At 38.6% G+C, this 18,416-nt stretch overlaps 1 protein-coding gene across 2 annotated transcripts in view; it reads right to left on the reverse strand.

Annotated features, from left to right (window-relative positions):
* The window catches only part of EDIL3 (EGF like and discoidin domains 3), a 422,082-nt gene extending 404,299 nt beyond the window's left edge, over positions 1 to 17,783 (reverse strand). Inside the window, exon 1 of one of the 2 annotated variants that reach the window (XM_012784391.2) lies at positions 17,185 to 17,783. In XM_012784391.2, the coding sequence (XP_012639845.1) occupies positions 17,185 to 17,251 (67 nt within the window). In that variant the 5' untranslated portion in view covers positions 17,252 to 17,783. The remainder of the gene's footprint in view (positions 1 to 17,184) is intronic. The other variant, XM_012784390.2, reaches the window with a different exon arrangement.
* Positions 17,784 to 18,416: the final 633 nt, after the last annotated feature.

Raw genomic sequence — 18,416 nt, forward strand, 5'->3', positions numbered from 1 at the left:
ATACAATATTATATAGCATCAAAAAAAGAATCAAATCCTGCCATTTGCAATAACATAGATAGAACTGGAGAACATTGTGTTAAGTGAAATATGCTACACATGGAAAGACAAATCTCACATATTCTCATTTACATATGGGAGGTAAATATAACAAATAATTGATCTCATGGAGACAGAGAGTGGAACGATGGTTACCAGAGATTGGGAAGGGTAGCAGGGAAGGGAGGATAAAGTGTGATGGTTAATGGGTGAAAAAATAGTTACTATACAGAATGAACAATATTGGATAGCACAACAATGTGACTATAATCAACAATAAGTTAGGATATACTTTAAAATGATTAAAAGAGTGGAATTGGAATGTTCCTAACACAAAGAAATGATAAATGCTAGAGGCAATGGATGCCCCAATTCCCTTGATTCGATCAATTTGCAACATGTGCCTGTATCAAAACATCACATGTAACTTATAAAGATATATTAATTCAACTATTATGGACTCATATTTAAAGTAATAAATTTTTTAAAATTGCTACTAAGCAAGATTGTTTCATTTTAGAGGGTTGGCTAAAAGCAATAAAAAAAAAAAAATCAGCTCTTAGCACAGTAGCAACCAACCATCCCAGATCCTCAGCTTTGTGTTATACAACTGAATACCTGTTCCTGGAACAGTCTGCACACAGCTTGCAGAACTTGGGTGGACACAAAAAGACCTACTCTTTCAAATATTGGAGATAAGTTTATTTTTAACTTTGTTTTTAAATTTGTTTGTAATGGAAAAATAATAACCCTATATATTTATAGGGTACAGTGTAATATTTTGATCTATATATACATTATAGATAGACTCAAGCCAATCAGCATATCCATCACTTCACCAACTGACCATTTTTCTGTGATGAAAATGTAAAAAATCCACTCCTATAACAATTCCAAAATGCATAACACATTATTAACTGTGGTTACCATGCAGTGCAGATCAGTAAAACTTACTCTTTCAATCTAACTGAAACTTTGTACCCTTTAATCAACATCTTCCCTTTCCCCATCCCCTTCTATATCTATAGCCTCTGGTGACCACTTCTCTACTCCTTGATTCTATGAGATTGGCTTTTCATATTCCATATGTAAATGAGATCATATAGTATTTGTCTTTTGATTGAAATAGAAAAGACAAATTCTATATGGCTTATTTCATTTAGCATAATGTTCTCCAGCTTCTCCATGTTGTCAGGAATGATAGGATTTCCTTCTTTTGTAAGGTTGTGTATATTCCACTGTGCATATATATGCCTCATTTTCTTTATCTGTTCATCAATCGGTGGACATGTAGGTTGCTTCCATATCTTGGCTATTGTGAATAATGCTGTTATAAACATGGGAGTACATGTGACATTAACTGTGGTCCCAGCTACTTGGGAGGCTGAGGCAGGAGGAATGCCTGGGCCCAAGAGTTCAATGTTGCAGTGATTTATGATGATACTACTGCCCTCTGTCCAGGCAAAAGAGTGGGACCTTGTTTCAAAAAAAAAAAAAAAAGAAAGAAAGAAAAAGAAATTTTGTATATCAAAATACACTATCTATAGAATAAAAAGGCAACTCACAGATTGAGAAAAAATATTTGCAAATCACATTTCTCATAAGGAATTAACACAGAAATATATAGCAAACTTCAAAAACTCAACAACAAAACAACCAACTGATTTGAAATGGGCAAAAATCTTGAATAGATATTTCTCCAAAGAAGATATATAAATGGCCAATAAGCACATGAAAAGATGTTCAACATCACTAATAATTAGGAAAATGCAAATCAAACCTATGATGAGACACCACCTCATACCCATTAAGATGGCTACCATCAAAAATAAAAAACAGAAAATAAAAAGTTTTGCATAGGATGTGAAGAAATTGGAACCTCTGTTTACTTTTGATGGAAATGTAAATTGCTACAGCTGCTGTGGAAACAGTAAGCAAGTTCCTCAAAAAATTAAAAGTAAATTATCATAGGATCTGGCAAGTCCACTTCTGGGTATAGAGCAAAGAAAGTGAAAAAAGAGTTTCAAAAGATACTTGTAAAACCATGTTCATAGCAGCAATATTCTCAATAGCAAAAACTTGGAAGCAACCCAAGTACCCATGAGTGGATAAATGGATATGCAAAATGTGGTATATAGATATAATGGAATACTATTCAAACTTTAAAAGGAAGGGAATTCTAACATATGCTACGACATGAATGAACTTTCAGGACATTATTCTAAGTTAAATAAGCCAGTTACAAAAAGACAAATACTGTGTGAGTCCACTTATATAAGGTATTTAGACTAGTCAAAATGATAGAAACAGAAAGTAAAATGGTGGTTGGGGAGTAGGAGAATGAGGAGGTTGTTTAATGGGCATGGTGTTTCAGTGTTATAAGATGAAGAGTTATGAAAATGTTGTATGTCACAGAGTAGTCGACCCTCTTCCCATAGAGATGGAAGGGAAATATTGAGAGTGGGAAATGTGTAACAGGGACTCGCCTGGAAAACGTCCCCCACTCTTTTGGGAACTGCAGCCTGGCCTACAGTTAAGTCTTCTGTTAAAACTCCCAGGTGCTGCCAGCCCCCTAGGTGGGTGGCTGGCAGAGTTCACTGGCTTTGTTTTAAGCAAAGATGGGAGGATTGGAATAGTTAACCACAGTAATTGCCTGAAGCCTAGAACATTCCCTTTAACCACTTCTGTACAGCGCTCACTGGCCATGAAACCTTGCCCGTTGCCGGCACTCATAGTCCTGCAGATAGTTTGTGCTGTGCATTGATGACGAATCCGTTTTGCTCTTGTGTGATGAGTAAAACTTTAAAGCACTGAAACCTTGTTTTACTTTACAAGCAGCTTTACTTGTAATGTAAATCAGAATAGGTAACATATACATATATGTTTTCATTACGTTATTTTTAAATGTTCACAATTTTATTTTGATAAATGAAAAATTAGAAAAGTCAATTCAAAACTATAGACTAAAGACCACGCTAGGCTGTGTGCTTCATATCATGGCTGTCGGCTAAAGTCCACGCTGGGCTGTGTGCGTTCATCTATGGCTACTGACTATAGTCGACGCTGGTACCGAAGTGGTTAAAAGCTCTGTATTTCTGCCTATGTTTAGGAAATTTGGGATTTGGGGATGAGAAGTTCTACCATGCTTCCTCTTTTGCCGGCAAAGTAGACTCTCTTTCCTTCCTCCTCAAATTGCTTGTCCTCGTTATTCGGCCTCATGGACAAGTGGCCAAGCTTTCAGTAACAATAATGGTTGCACAACATTATGAATGTATTTAACACCACTAAACTGCACACAAAAAATGATTAAGACAGTTAATTTTATGTGATGTACATTTTACCATAATAAAATGATGACAAATACAGGAGGCTGAGGCAGAAGGATCACTTGAGCCCAGGAGTTTGAGGTCACAGTGAGCTATTATGCTTTCTAGCCCCAGGAACAGAGTGGGACCCTATCTTTAAAAAAAAAGAAAATAAAACAAAAACCCTATATAATATGATCCATTGTATGGTTAAACCTATTTCTTAAAGGTATTCATTTATTTAAAGAAGCCTCTAAATATAGACACCAATATACCACCATTAAAACTTCTTCAAGGAGTATATACTAGCTTATAGGTTAAAGAAATAATTAAAACTTTAAAACACGGATGAGGAATTACTGCCTTTCCCCAAAACAGACAAACAAAAAAATAGTTGCCAAAGCTTCTTTCTTATCACATAAAAAGGAGTAAAGTATTAGAGTTTACAGTTTTTATTCTACACAATCCTTTTCTATTATGTACCTTTTTATAATGATATGTCCTTTTCAGTTTCAGACTAGGAGTGGAAATCACACAATTGCTGAGGTCAGAAGCATATAAATTGTTTTAGAACCACTGAGGCATTTAAGAAAGGTAGAGGTACAGTTGCCTAAAGGGGAATACACAGCAGTGTGCAGTGACATACAGGTTGTCATTACACAAACAACTCTAAACAGAGCTGTTGAGAAGGTTCCCTGCTCCAGGCAGACACAGCTCCCAGGTGTTGTCTCTTCTCTGCCAAGTGCTTCTGAGTTGAGCAGGTGCGAATGCACGGTGGGAGGAGGGAAAGAAGTTATGGTTGGAGGAAAGTTATTGCTGGTGGAGCTTGTAAGAGTGATTGTCAGGGCACTGGGGCAATTAGCAGATCATAGGGCTACCTGCAGCTCCTCCACCTGATAATTAAAAACATCACCAAGTGCTTTGATTTTGTTGCACATACTTTTCTTGTCAACCTTTGGTCATACAATGACAGTTTAAAGCTTACTGTCTATCTTCCATATACAATTACATCTATTTTATTGTAATTTGGTAATTTAAGATAAAGCACGAATATTGCTTTCAAAGTGTTTATAAATCAGACAGCTGTAGAAACAGTGGATCATTTATTTATTCAGCTTTTAGAGGTTGCTATTACTAAAGTATTTATTGCTTTTTAATAATGTATCTCGTGTACCATGATTCACACAAGTCAATGCATCAGTGCATCAAATAGATAAGGATTTATTAAATAAGTTAATGGGTCTATCAAAGGAACACATTTTAACCATAAAAAGATTTATATACCAGCTGAGTTGATTTTCATTCATGCATGCATGCATGAGTTCAGAAAATAAATGTTAATTGAATGCCTACCATGAGTAAGGCACCATGTTTGGAGCTCAATATACTTTAGGGAACAAAGTAAGTATTTTTCATGTCCTCATCAACCTTACAGTCCACTAGAAACAGATAGAAAATAAATAAGCAAATAAAAAAGTGATTATAAAGCTATAATTTTTGAAAGGTGCTATAAAAGTAAAAAGGATAGAATTATAGAATAATTACAGGGGTATATATACATGTTTTAGTATGGGTTACTTGGACAAGATAATCAAAGAGAGATTGCCTGAGACTGTGTAGTTTAAGATGAGGAATGAGCTGGAAGCAGAAAAATGACAACATATAGAAAGAGATAGCTAGAAATAGATATAGAAATATAGTTTAGAGAGAGAGAGAAAAATAGAGATAGATGATAGTTTCAAGAAAATAACTAATACTTTAATGACCCTCAAAATATGAAATAAAAAGCAAATGATAGGAATTTATATGTTATATAATTATTTAGCAAATATGTACATGATATTAAAAATAACAATAAATATATAATGATATCATTTGCAGGAAATGAAGTTAGGTTACTCCATGTGGGGAGAGCATACATCATATAATATTAACAACAATTATACTAAAAGCTGACTAAAAAAATAAAGTAAAATTCCAATGAAGAAAAATACAAAATAATATTATGAAAAATTTAAAACATAATCTAGCTATGTATTACTTAGAAAAGGGTGACTTGATAGAAAAAAATTAAATAACTAGCAAAATAATAGATTAAAATTTTAAAATTTAGTTTCAAAATTTTAAAAATGCAAATTAATATGCATGGCAATATTTTAGGGAAGCACATCCCTGGAATTCTCTGTTGAGTTTTTGGCAAGCTTGTTGAATAAATATATAGGATACTTGGATGGATTCCAAATGAAACAACTAAAATGATGAAAGGAATGGCTTACAAGGACAGATTAAAGGAAAAAATATGTACAACTTCAGCATGTCAGAAACTAAAAGAGAAACATTATGGCTTACAAATATTTGAAACATGTAAATTTAAGGAAAAAGAGTTCTTTCTGTACAAGGTACACAATTGTGAGTATATTAAAAAGAAAAAGAAAAAAAAAAAAAACGATTTCCCTGGTACTAATGTTAATAGCTTTCCAGTAAGAACAATTTAGACAAATAACACTAGCCTGGGAAAAAAATTAAGGCCACCAAGCAGACATATTCCCCATTCCCAGTAACCTAAACTATGCAAACCTCAAAATTCATAGAGCCCTGTCTGAACAGGATAAAGTAGGTCAGGGCAGAGCTGCAGAAATCTTCCTATCCCCCAGCTATGCTTTAAATTTAGAAGGGATTCTTCCATGGATTTGGGGCTTTTCTCTGTAATTATGTTACAGTGAAAAGATTCCCGGATTTGGATCTATAAGACCTAGTTTTGAGTGCTGATCACTTATTTTATTCTCAGTCTGTATCCTCAACTGTCAATAAGGACAATAACAACCCATAGGGTTGTTGTGAGATTATAAAAAGCTGTTGTATACAAACACATATTTTGTGCAATTGGAAGCATTGCTCTTAGTGACATGTATTTATTATTATTATGAGTTTAATGTGTCAAAAGTTGTAGAATGAAGATGTCAAAGAGAATGATGCCTGAAGACTACGCTATCATATGTCATCCTGCTTAGAGGAAACCAGCTCTCCTGTTTACTTTGCAGCCCTCTTAATTGAATGATGCTTTTCTCCTGTACTTTCTGGGGTCTAAAGGTGGGGTACAAGACCCTCCTGTTGCTCACTGCCACTTTCAGAACATTCTCCCTCCTTTATCTCTAAAAACACCCAGTTTTAATTTCATGTCATCTATCTCTGCTCTCTACTCCTCCTCCTTGGTATAATTACTCCTGATCTCTATATTACATTCCCTCATTCCTTGAAGATTCCTGATTTTGGTTCATTGTCACCCTCTCCAACATTCCTCATGGTATATGCTTTTGTGATTTCAATTCCTACATAGATGATTTTTCCAACAGCTGACCATTCAGTGCCTTGACTTCTTTTTTTCAACCATCATGTCTTCTACCCTCCCTCAACTATAACTTCTATGATCATGCTCTCAAACTTATAATTACCAAAATTATAATTGCAGTATAATGACTGCAATGCCTCCATAATCTTTTTCCTCAGATCATCATTTCCTACAGCCGCACTGTGGATCCTACCATCTTTTGATAGTCTTCCAGCCTTCTTAGTGCCAAAATGGGGAAAGGACTAAGATAGGAAACTATTTTAATTTGGGATTTAATGAAGCAAAAACATCAAATAAAGCCAAAATGGGTAAAGCCAATGGAGAAATTCATAAGTGGCTGCATACCTCTTAAAATGGATAACCAGAGGCACCAGGTTAGAAAAAACAAAGATAAGAAGGATTGGAAATTAGAGTAGTGTCCAAGAGTAGGTTCAGTGGGAATGAATGGTGAGGAAAGGTAAGAGACAGAAATCCTGGTAGGAGATGCAAAGTGTGAGAAATTTAAATTACTGGTAGCTGAGTAATTTCATGTCATGAGAAAGTCTAATGGATAGCATTGCCAGTAGCTACTTAAAAAATAGAGATGGGAATCATTAATGTTGGGATCTTCCAGGAAGTTTAATACCAGAATGTTAAAAGGGCACAAGCTCAGATGTGAAAGTTTTTAAGAGGATAATGATAGAGAAGAGATAAGGTTCTGAAACCATGGAGGAAGTATGGGATATCATGAAGGTTAGTAATGGGCTCCAAAGAGGAAAGGAGGTATTTTATGCTAATGGCATGAAAGTGTTCAATGTTGGACTGAGAAGCAGTTTGAAATCGTTTTTGAAAAAGTTATAGTATACCAACCCCTCCTTCTCATCTCATGAGTCCAAGAACTAAGAAAAAAGCATAACTATATTTCCCTCAAGTAAAGTGATAAAGCTAAAGAGTAAGAAATAAATGGGAATCGGAACAGGGATCTCAATCAGAATCAACTTCAAATTCTGTTTGTTTCTTGAATTCCAGATAAGGTTCTTTACCTGTTAAATTAAAAATATCTTCTCTGTTTATGTTCCCGTAAGTAGAGATGAGAAATGCTTATGAAATGTTAACTACCATTTTATTATTTTAGGGGAATAAATACAGTAACTCATGTGGAGGTCCATTTCAACTGTTAAACATACAGTTATACAGAAGAAGATATAAATGAGGATGATCTTAGATAGTACAATTTTCATTATCTTGTAAAAAATTTAAAGTTAATTGAGTTTTCTAAAAAAGAAACCATATTTTGGTTATATAATTCCTCAAATAAACCAGAAAACCTAATATTCTAGCTAATGTGCTTTGAAGATCACTTGGTGCTTTTATTTGGCTAAAATTTCTTAATGCAATTACACAGAAATAAAATGAGGATGGAATATAAGACAAATTAAATACCTTTATTAAACTAGAAAAAATAAAAAACCTTGTTAACCTCTAAAGTCACTTTGTACTATATTACATATCTGAAAATTGCAAAGAAAGCATGTTCTCACATATTACATTGAATAGCAATGAAACAATGTATAGGAGCAATGAAATCCTAGGAAATTAAAATAAATCATAAAAATCATGCTGAAATCAAATTGAATGGCAAGATTTTGAAGAAAATGTGTTAGGAATCACTTCTCAATTGCTCCTCTTCTCTCTCCCATCTTCACTATTCTTAGTAGTGATGCATTCCAAAAGACACATTAACTCTTTCTGACCAAACAAGCACACTCCTTTACTTCTGAATGTGAAAAGATCAGAACTTAGGCACTTTACCAAGTTAAATTTGAAATTTTAAAATTATTATCCCAAGAAGACAAATACAACTCACCCCTTCCAAAATAACTACCGGTTAAATAGGAATGAGACATGAGTGTTTTAGAAATAATAAAATCATTTAACAAAATATCTCCACGATAGTACAGGATATGTCATTTATTGAGGCACAGCATCGTTTAGTAGTTAATAGGCTCTAGATTCCAACTGGATTCTAACAAACTACTTAGCAGCTGTACGATCTTGGAAAGTTATCTAACCTCTTTGCATCTCCATTTTCTCATTCATATGTCAATAATAATAGTACCTGCCTCATAGAGTTGTTGTGAGAATTAAAGATGGTAATTATAATAGTGAAAGATAGTATACAATCAATACATACTAGACTTATTTACTGTACTTAAGAAGATACCAGAATGAATGTCACTTGTTAACTTATCTAAGACACTTCTGTTGGCATGGTAGCAAACCCCAACTAATGAGAAGAAAGTAAAAACAAAAAGATCCCTAGAAATTTATTGTTTCTAGGTCAAAATTAAATTGAGCTTCAAGTGTCAGAACCTTGCATCTAACAAAGGAATCTATACTTAGAAGTAGCTTTTCTTTTAATTGAAGATACATAACAAACATAGAAAGCACTTTAGAGCATGCCTTTAATGTTATATTTTCAACAATGCTCTTGCAGGAGCATTGAGAAATACTTTCCAAGTAGGTTCATTTTACAACACAGATTATAAGAAATGGTTATGTAAAAAAGTGAGAAACAAAGCTTTTGAATGTTCCTGAGACTATTTTTGGCCTATTTTTTTATATAAAAGAAATACTGCTGTTTAAAATGAGCAAGAACTTTTTAAAGAATACTGATGGGGCAGTGGGGGATGGGGAATGTGGTGGCTCAATTAAATATCTATTAAGTGTCTGATTTGGGTTTTGTTGTCATTGCTATTGCATGGTTTTATTGTTTGTTTTGCCTAGCACTACTCTAGGCCTCAGCTCTGTAGAAAGCACAAAACGTGAAATAAGAACTTGGCATATAATATTAAAGCATTGTGAATGCTAATTTGGTTTTTGTTTGTTTATAGACAACATTCCAAAAAAGTTAGGGTTTATAATAAAGAAGTTAAACTATAGAAAGAAAAAGATACATAAACAAATAGGAAAAATAGCATATATTAAATTAGAGTTCAACTAACACTTGGAGAGAAAACGTGATGAGAGAAGAGCAATATAGAGAATACAGACAGAAGACTCATATCTATAGGTAAGAAACTGCTCTACATTATAGGAAGAGGTTAGTCAACTTATTTCAAATAAAAATATTCCGCAGTGTTCTCATTTGCCTGTTCTAGATTTTTCTGTGCAAGTGTCATGAGTCCATTTGGCCCTGGCTAACCTCATATACTCTCCAGTATTAGTAAATCTAAATAGTCATCCTGACCTAAATACAGGAAGGGACTTAAAGGATTATTTGGTATTCCCAAAATAAACCACTTTGTCAAATACCACGCATAAACATTAAGGAATGCATGGTGGCCTAACCCCACTTAGAGATTATCTTCAAATCAAGCACATTGTCATCTAACGAGAAATTAAAACATTGGCCCTCTCATTTATGGAATATTATACCATATTAAATTATTTTTTTAAGATATCAATCAGTTTGATACCTTTTCTTTTTTCTAAAGCAGAAACACTAAGGCAATCTTTCTCCACAGTAACAATCACACTCAAAAGTGCTTTAGTGTTTAAAAAGCTTCACCTAAATTCTTGTTCTTAAATTCCTCCATTCTACATCATGCACTCTAAATCTTCTGTTGAACAAGTCCTACACAGTCACTATCACTATAATAATGCATATTTTGAAATAAAATATGAGTATATTTTCTAAAATATAACCAAATAATAGCAGAACATCTTATCTGCATTCCAAGTTCTACTTCTTTTTTTACAAAATTGAGTTCTGTGTCTTATATCTTCCTTTACTACTTTAGGAGGAAAAAAAAATCAATAAAAAACATTTTCTCTGGCATGATAGGAAAATAAACTTTATAAATAAGTAAATTCTTAAGATATCTAACTCACCATTGGGCAGGCTTTCAAGTTAAAAGATTTTTGACAAAATATTTTTTTCAATAATGTATACATCTCATTGCCTTTGCACGCCAAAATTGTTGAACATATTATTGCAGTGAGCCTTTCTTTAGCATGCAAAACCAATGCTGGTACCAAGTATTATATTCTCTCATATGGTGCTGCCTTTTGGTCTTTACACTTCCCCCTCCCTCCCCACCCCTACACCAAGTGTTCCCAGTTTTTCACATGGTAAAGTATCATTGCTTTTATATATACTATTCCAGTCTCCTCTTTGTCAAAATTTTGGCATGTTCTATTGCACTGAATAAGTCTGACCTATTAGCTACTATGTCTTTCATTTTCTGGATCCAGTTTATAGAAGGCCCAGGAACTTGAAAGCCAAGAGAAATAGACTTTTCTACAATACATGATCTAAGGCCTAAATGTGACATCTATTTTATGTGGTCAGGAGTTTCTGATTCCTTCTTCTAGGTTCTCAGCTATGCACTACATGGATGAAGCTGCAAGGCAAGTAATTTCTCCACAAGCGGGGTGGATATAAATTACTATACAATTGTAATTTTAGGCAGAGCACTGTGATCAAATCAAGGTGCAAAACCCTGAGTTGCTCCATAATTTAGATTCCAGTTTATTTTCATTTGTGTTTTAAACCTGAGGATTTAGAAGGCAGAGTCTTACATTACTTCCTTTTTTCCTCACAAAAGGATAAATTGCAAATTTCACAATGTTTTGTAGATTTGCAACCTTTTAATAATGGTGACAGCATGCTATCATAAATTTTATAGTGGATGTTGTGGCCTAGTTGTTATCCAGCAAGGAAACGGGGGAGGGGGGTGCAGACAGTAAGACAGGGAGAAAGAGATGAGGGGAGAGAGACAGAAAGAGATTATTTTATTTTATTTTATTTTATTTTATATATATATTTTTTTTGAGACAGAGTCTCACTTTGTTGCCCAGGCTAGAGTGAGAGCCATGGCGTCAGCCTAGCTCACAGCAACCTCAGACTCCTGGGCTCTACCAATCCTGCTGCCTCAGCCTCCCGAGTAGCTGGGACTACAGGCATGCGCCACCATGTCTGGCTAATGTTTTCTATATATATTAGTTGACCAATTAATTTCTTTCTATTTATAGTAGAGATGGGGTCTCGCTCTTGCTCAGGCTGGTTTTGAACTCCTGAGCTAGAGCAATCCACCCGCCTCGGCCTCCCAGAGTGCTAGGATTACAGGCGTGAGCCACCACGCCCGGCTGAGAGAGATAATTTTTATTTTAGGAAAACTGACACAGAAAGGATGACACTGGAAGCCAACCATTCTGCATATCAGCTAGGGTACAAAAAACTCATAGAAGGGGTATAACAGTGAATCTGAAACACAGTTTTAAGGGCTATATTAGCAGATGCTAGAACTTAAAAGTTATCAGATAAAAGTCAATTAAAAACACAATGACTGACTCCAAATTTAGTTACTGATACACAATAGACACATATATGAGGATTAATAACTGGCTGAAATGGGTTGTGATAAAGCTTTATTTATCATGACATTTAGACTCTTTTGGTCACATGACTTGTGTCATACAGAAAATTTGCAAGCACTAGGAAACATACACTTTACCATCTTGATAAAAAGGGTAAGTATAGCACTCATCTATTTCCAGTGTGGTAGTTGTGTACAAACATTAATAAACAGGTGAATGTATATATCCATGTAAATCAATATAACCAAATTTTTATTTATGAAACTTCCAGTTGGTACGGAGAGTGCTTAGAAAGTATGGCAGAAATCTCAGTAATAATTATTTGTCATAGATCTCTGTGTATTTCCTTGGAAGGTACTCAGAAGACCCCTGAAAAATAATTGTTCAATCTAAGTGTGTGCTTGGTTGTCTGTGGCAGTAACAAACAGTTGTTACTGTGGCAAACAGTTGTTTGTTTCCAAGTTAAAATCCTGTAGTGAAAGCAGTAGGTCTGTACAATCTGCCCTCCCTCTATTTCTCAGGGGATCGCTGAAAACTAATAATATTAATTTCATAGAAAGTAGAAAGTCACTTTATGTGGATTTGCAAATTAGCATTTACAAGTTTACTTCTTTTTTTTTTATTTCAGCATATTATGGAGGTACAGATTTCAAGGTTTCAATAAATGCCCTTTCCCCCCCTCCCCCCACAAGTCTGAGTTTCCAGCATGACCGTCCCCCAGATGGTGCACATAATGAGTGAGAGAAGTTTACTTCTTTTATTCCTCCATCTTTCCTTTAAAAGATCTCCGTTGATTATCCTGACACCTGCTGGTGAGGGCACAGTTGATTCTGGTCTACTTTACAACAACTCATTCAAATCAAAGACTCCGCAGAGGCAGAGGCATTTTCAGAAACAATTAAGTGCTAATTCATTCAGTTTAAGTAGTCATAGTTCTTCATTTTTAGAAGTATTACATAGGAAACAATGAGAAACACTTTAATAATTACACCACTTCACGTGGGCAGCCTTAACTCCTTGTCTATAAATGTATGTTTGATTTGATTAACCAAATGGTATTATAATCATTACACGAATTGTGATACGCAAACAAGAACAAAAACAAATATACGAGGCATCTTCCTTAAAATACAGATAAAAAATGAATAATAGTAATGGCTTAGCTTTGGTTCTCTACTTTTCTTCATAATAATGTTAGTTTTCCCACTACTTAGCAAATAAAAAGAGTAAATTGATTAGCTATGAGAGAAGCCATACCACTAATTATACAGTTGCAAAATTTGCTATTTCTTACTCAGTACCTACTCATTATGATTTACTTCTGGCTTGAACTGAGTTCTGACGCCTGCACTGTTTCTTTGGCAGGGATACAATGAACCTACTGCATCATAAATCATACTCAAAGCTATTGCACCTGCAAGCATGTGCAGTAAACAATAAATATCAGAATTACTTTTGTAGGCTTTATGAAACTCTTGAACAAGGCAGGTTTTTAAAATTGTACACAAATGATAACATATACAGTCCATCCCATTATCCAAAACTATTAAAATGATGAAAATTTTTAAGAATAAATTACCTAATTAAAACTTTATCTTAATTAAAATCAATAAAATTAAGAGTTTGGACTACTAATTTCATCTCTTAAAAATTGTCAAACTTATTTAAGTAATGGTGTTGACTAACAATGCTATTTTATTTTAGTCATGTATATTTTATTCCTTTACTTTATATTGCTATAATTTTCTGAGAAGGAAAAACCATATGTATGCAGAGAGAAAAGCAAACTTTATTACAATGTTTATTAAAAATATCCTAGATCCTGAATATGTTTTATATCAACATTGATCTCAAGATAGTTGAGAAAAGCAGAACAGTTTTAATTTAAATACAATATATTTGCCTAGTTTTAGAGATCTCTGCAACATCAAGGCCAAAAAAGGAAGAATAGACCATTTCAGTTTTCTCTCAATTTATTATTTTAAATGTTTTCTCTAAGCTATACAAAGTTAAAATACATTTTAATTCTAAGGAAACATTTAAGAATAATCAGAAAAACTTTTTCAGGATGAGAGGAAACTATTCTGTGTTATATCATGACAGTGTAGGACATGGCCAAGAATTTGCATTAATGTCAAACTGTCACAACACATTAGAAAACTTCATTTTCATTTATTACTTTCAATTCAATATTTATGTTTTCAATGTTTCATCTTGAATCTGAAGCTAGCACTTATTTTGAAAGTATAAAGTTAATGGTCATCTAAGGTATTGAAGACAGTAATGTGTAATAATAATATAAATTAAGAAAACAGTTATTTGGGCATAAATATTGCTATACCAATCATGGGGGAAGCACAGTTTTATTATCTGAAGTGAGACTGTTCAGATATTAATTTATTCTCATGTAGAATTAAGTAAAAATCGCCATTGGTTAAAAAAAGAAAATGCAAATGCCAATGATTCATAGTATTTAGGACATGTCTAGACATTTTTAGACAGTGCCATTTGCTTAAAGACTTGAGGCACAAACTGCAGGCACAGGGACAGATTGCATAAGATGTCACGTGCTTGCTGCAACTGTATGCATGTTATTGAATTTTTTAGAGCAAACCCATAACCATGAATAATTTAAGAGTTAATAAAATATTCAATCTGACTGATCCATTGGTTTAATTTTAAAATAAAGACGACTAATAAAAGAAGCTACATAACCTTATCAAATCCCAGGCATCAATGCAAGCAAATGGCAACCCACACATAAGGAAAACACTAATTTTTAAAAGACATACGTCAGATAATTCATGGGGGTGGAGGGAAGGAGTGCAAGGAACATTTTCAGTGTTGACACTGGCTTCAATAAGTTTTCCCAAAGTTTAATTGTTTGGAGCTGTCACGCAAGCTACACTCTGCCTTCTGCAGAGGTGAGGAAGAAAAAATTGGAGAGATGCAAGTTCAAACAAAAAGAACTAATGCAAAATGGTCCATTTCTTTCCTAAAGCCCTCTCCCTCTCCCCTCGGGCTGGTTGAAAAAAAGGAGAAATCTACTGAAGAATATGGAGTCTACAGCTGGCCGAGCATTGTCTAGGAGGACCAGGATGGAGAGCCCAGGCAACAGCTCCACGGTTGGCTTGTCTGACTGAGTAAGGGGCGCCCTCGGCGTGTGTATCTTTAGGAGACAGAGCTCCTGTCTGCAGCGAGCCGAGCCGGGACTCGCAGCGCACCAGGGCTCCTGCAACCAGACAGAGCGAGGCTAGCTCCGCCACGCATGCTAGATGCACTTTCTTCTCCTCCACCCCCGCCGCCCTCCACCTCAGAGCGGGGACCTACGGTGTAGGTGCGTGTGAGTGGGTGAGTGTGTATTCGTGTTTGGGCTGTAAACGGAGACAAGGAAGGGAAAGAGGAGAGAGGAGTGCCTGCAATCCTCCTTTCCCTTCCTGCTAAGGGGTCAAAGTGCAGAAGGAATCCAGACTGGATATAAGATAAAGGAAAAATATCGGCAGTGGGAGCACTCTCTTTTTCCCTATCTCTGGGGACTGGGCTGAGCAACTACAAGAACCATTACCATTTCTTAACCTTCAGTGGAGCGGCTGCCTCTGCCAGATAGCTGGAAGGGCACTTTGTAAACGCAGGCGAGGTACACACCTACTCACACGCCTACACGCTGGGGAAAATAGCCTCATTCTGGGGGAGGGAAGGAGGCCCAGGGAAGGCGCAGCCATGGATCTCTACTGCCGGATCTGCGAGGGCATCTGACCAGCAAGACCCAGCTACTTGGGCAAAAACAGTCGCCCTACAGTCCACAATTTTCCCCTGAAACAAACAGATGGATAGGATCATGGATGGAAGGTGTAGAATATTCATGCAGTGTCTGATCTCAAATGGATTTGAGTCAACGCATTTTTTAATCCAACTACCTTTTTTTAGAGGCACAGTATTTAAAACCCTGTAGTGCACTCAGCTTTCCACTTGAAACTGACTGCAGAGGATTCTATTACCCGCAGATCGCTCAGAACTAGGGGCCGCCTGCATCGGTGAGCCAGGAGGGGCAGCTTCTCCCAAACGCACGCTCAGCTCTCACAAGCCTCCCCAGAGCCTCTGCCGCTCCCCCTGCCCTTTTGTGGCTCCAATTTAAGCCTTGGCCGGCAGCTAGACCCAGGTCCGGACCAGGGCTCTTATTGACAAGCCACACCTCGCCAGAGGACCTGGAAGTCGCCCAAACAACTCGGCAGAAGGCTCATCGAACTCCTGCAATTTTAAAAGGCTTTTTTCTTTCTTCCTTCCTTTTTTCTTTCTTTCTTTCTCTCTCTCTCTCTCTCTTTTTTAATGCAAGTCATGGAAGGTACAACCAGACCAGCTTTTACAACTTTTCAGCTCCTGGGCGGGGGCGCGAGGCTTGGCTAGCACCGCACCATTCTCTATTAGCGATAGTTACGCTCCTACCGGGAGGGAGCGCAGAGCAAAGCTCCAGTCTCCTGAGGTTAAAGGAGAGGCGGGTTCCTGGGGTTTGCTGTAATCCAGGCTGCGCGCCTGGGATAGGCAGGCGAAAGAAAGTCGATGTGACCTGCCAGACCCGACTCCACCTCACCCGCGACCAAAACTCCCAGAACCTGGTTCGGGTTTGCCAACGGCTCAGCCCGGGCCCTGCTCCAGAGCACAGCGCACCCCGGGGGCGGACGGCCCTGCGGCTCCCCAGCCTCTTCCCACATCAACCTGAAGACTCCCCGGAGCACTCCTTCTCCCCGCTCCGGTCCCCACGAAAGTCCCGCCAGGCGTCAGTGGCCAGCTTCGCCCGCACTGCCTAGGGAGGGCTTGCCCGGCGACCGGGTGGCCAAGTGCGCCCGGAGTCGCCGGTTACCCGAAACGCCGTCCCCCACCTCCTCCCCTCATTCTTCTTTCCTGGATCTCACCCCGGCACCCCGCACTCTCTTCCCCGCTCAGCCCCGCGCACTCCGCTCAGACTTTGCGAGCACTTTCCTGGGGCTCCCAGGACTCGCCGCCTCCTCCGCGCCGCCTGCGGCGCTCGCCGCCCTTGCACGCCCCAGGGACCGCCTCCGGCCCCCTAGGCGGCGTTTCCCAGGGGACTCCCAGCCCGTCCCGCACCCAGCGGCCCGGGCCCCGTCGCCTCACCTTTGCCGAACTGGGGGACACCGAGGCTGAGCCCGACCAAGAGCCAGGTGGCTACCAAGCGCTTCATGGTCCCGTCTCCCGGACGTGACCCCGGCTGGTCAGGGGTCGTCGCTGAGGGCAGTGTAGCCGAGGTGGCACCGCAGGGCAGTGGTAGACTCCGCCCCTGCTGAAGAATTCAAGGAGACGTCTTCTTCCCGCAGCTCTTTCTTAAACAAATTCTTGGAGCGGGCAAGAAAGAGTGGTGGCTAGAGAGGAGTCTCTTCTCTTTCGCCTGCGCTCCGGTGCGCGGAGGTGGGTGAGCGAGCGCCGGGGAGCCGCCGGCGGGCTCAGCCTCCGCGGCGAGTGGGTCCCCGCCGGGCGCGGCGGGCGGGGCGCGGGCTCCTGCGGCGGCGCCGGGTCTCCCGCGCGGGCTACAGAGCCACCGGCTGACGGACGGACGGTGCGCTCGGCTCGCGCTGCTCTCCCCGCCGCGGCTGCGGGGCTTCTGACTTGGAGAACAATGAAGCGTGAGCTGGAGGGGAGCGAGCGGGCGGCCGGGAGCGCACTGTGTACAAACAGAGGCGGCGTGCGTGAGAGCCCGAGCCTCACAGGCGCGCTCCCAGCTCCCCCAGGCGCCCGTCCGCACCCTCCGCACCCCGCCCTCCACCTCCCTCTTATTCCCTCCCTGGTCTCCGGTCCCCCCCTTCTCTCTCTCCCTCCCTTCCCTCTCTCTCTCACTCTCTCCCCCCTTCTCTCTCTCCCTCCCTCTTTTTCTCTCTCCCTCTCTCCCCCTTTCTCTCTTTCTCGAGGCTCCTTCTGGTGGAAGAGAAAAGGGAGACAACCGCAGCCACACCCTGGCACCTGCCACCACCTCTGAAGTTACTACATGGCCTGTACACCGGGGACTCTGGGGTTAAGAGGTGCACCCTTGGTGTCTGAGAGTCTCTAGGTTTCCAGCTTTGACTTTGTAAATAACCACGTTAAGGATTCCCCTGAACTTCCTTTCTCAGTATAACCAGGAAAAAGAAGTTAAGATTTTGAAAAGTGGCTTTTGGGGCACAAAGCTTCGTGAGAGACAGAACCCTTCAAATTGAATTGTCCCGGATTTCTCAGGAAATGCAACCTAGTCGGCAGCCAGACTCTAATCAGCTGAGACAGGACTGCTCTGCTGTTCTGTCTGCAGTTTAGTTAGCTCCAGGGCTGGGGAGAGAGGGTTGTGGGCTCATCTGTTCACAGGGGCTAAAGGGTGAAAG

This window comes from Microcebus murinus, chromosome 11 (genome assembly GCF_040939455.1).
Source record: "Microcebus murinus isolate Inina chromosome 11, M.murinus_Inina_mat1.0, whole genome shotgun sequence".
Lineage (NCBI taxonomy): Eukaryota > Metazoa > Chordata > Mammalia > Primates > Cheirogaleidae > Microcebus > Microcebus murinus.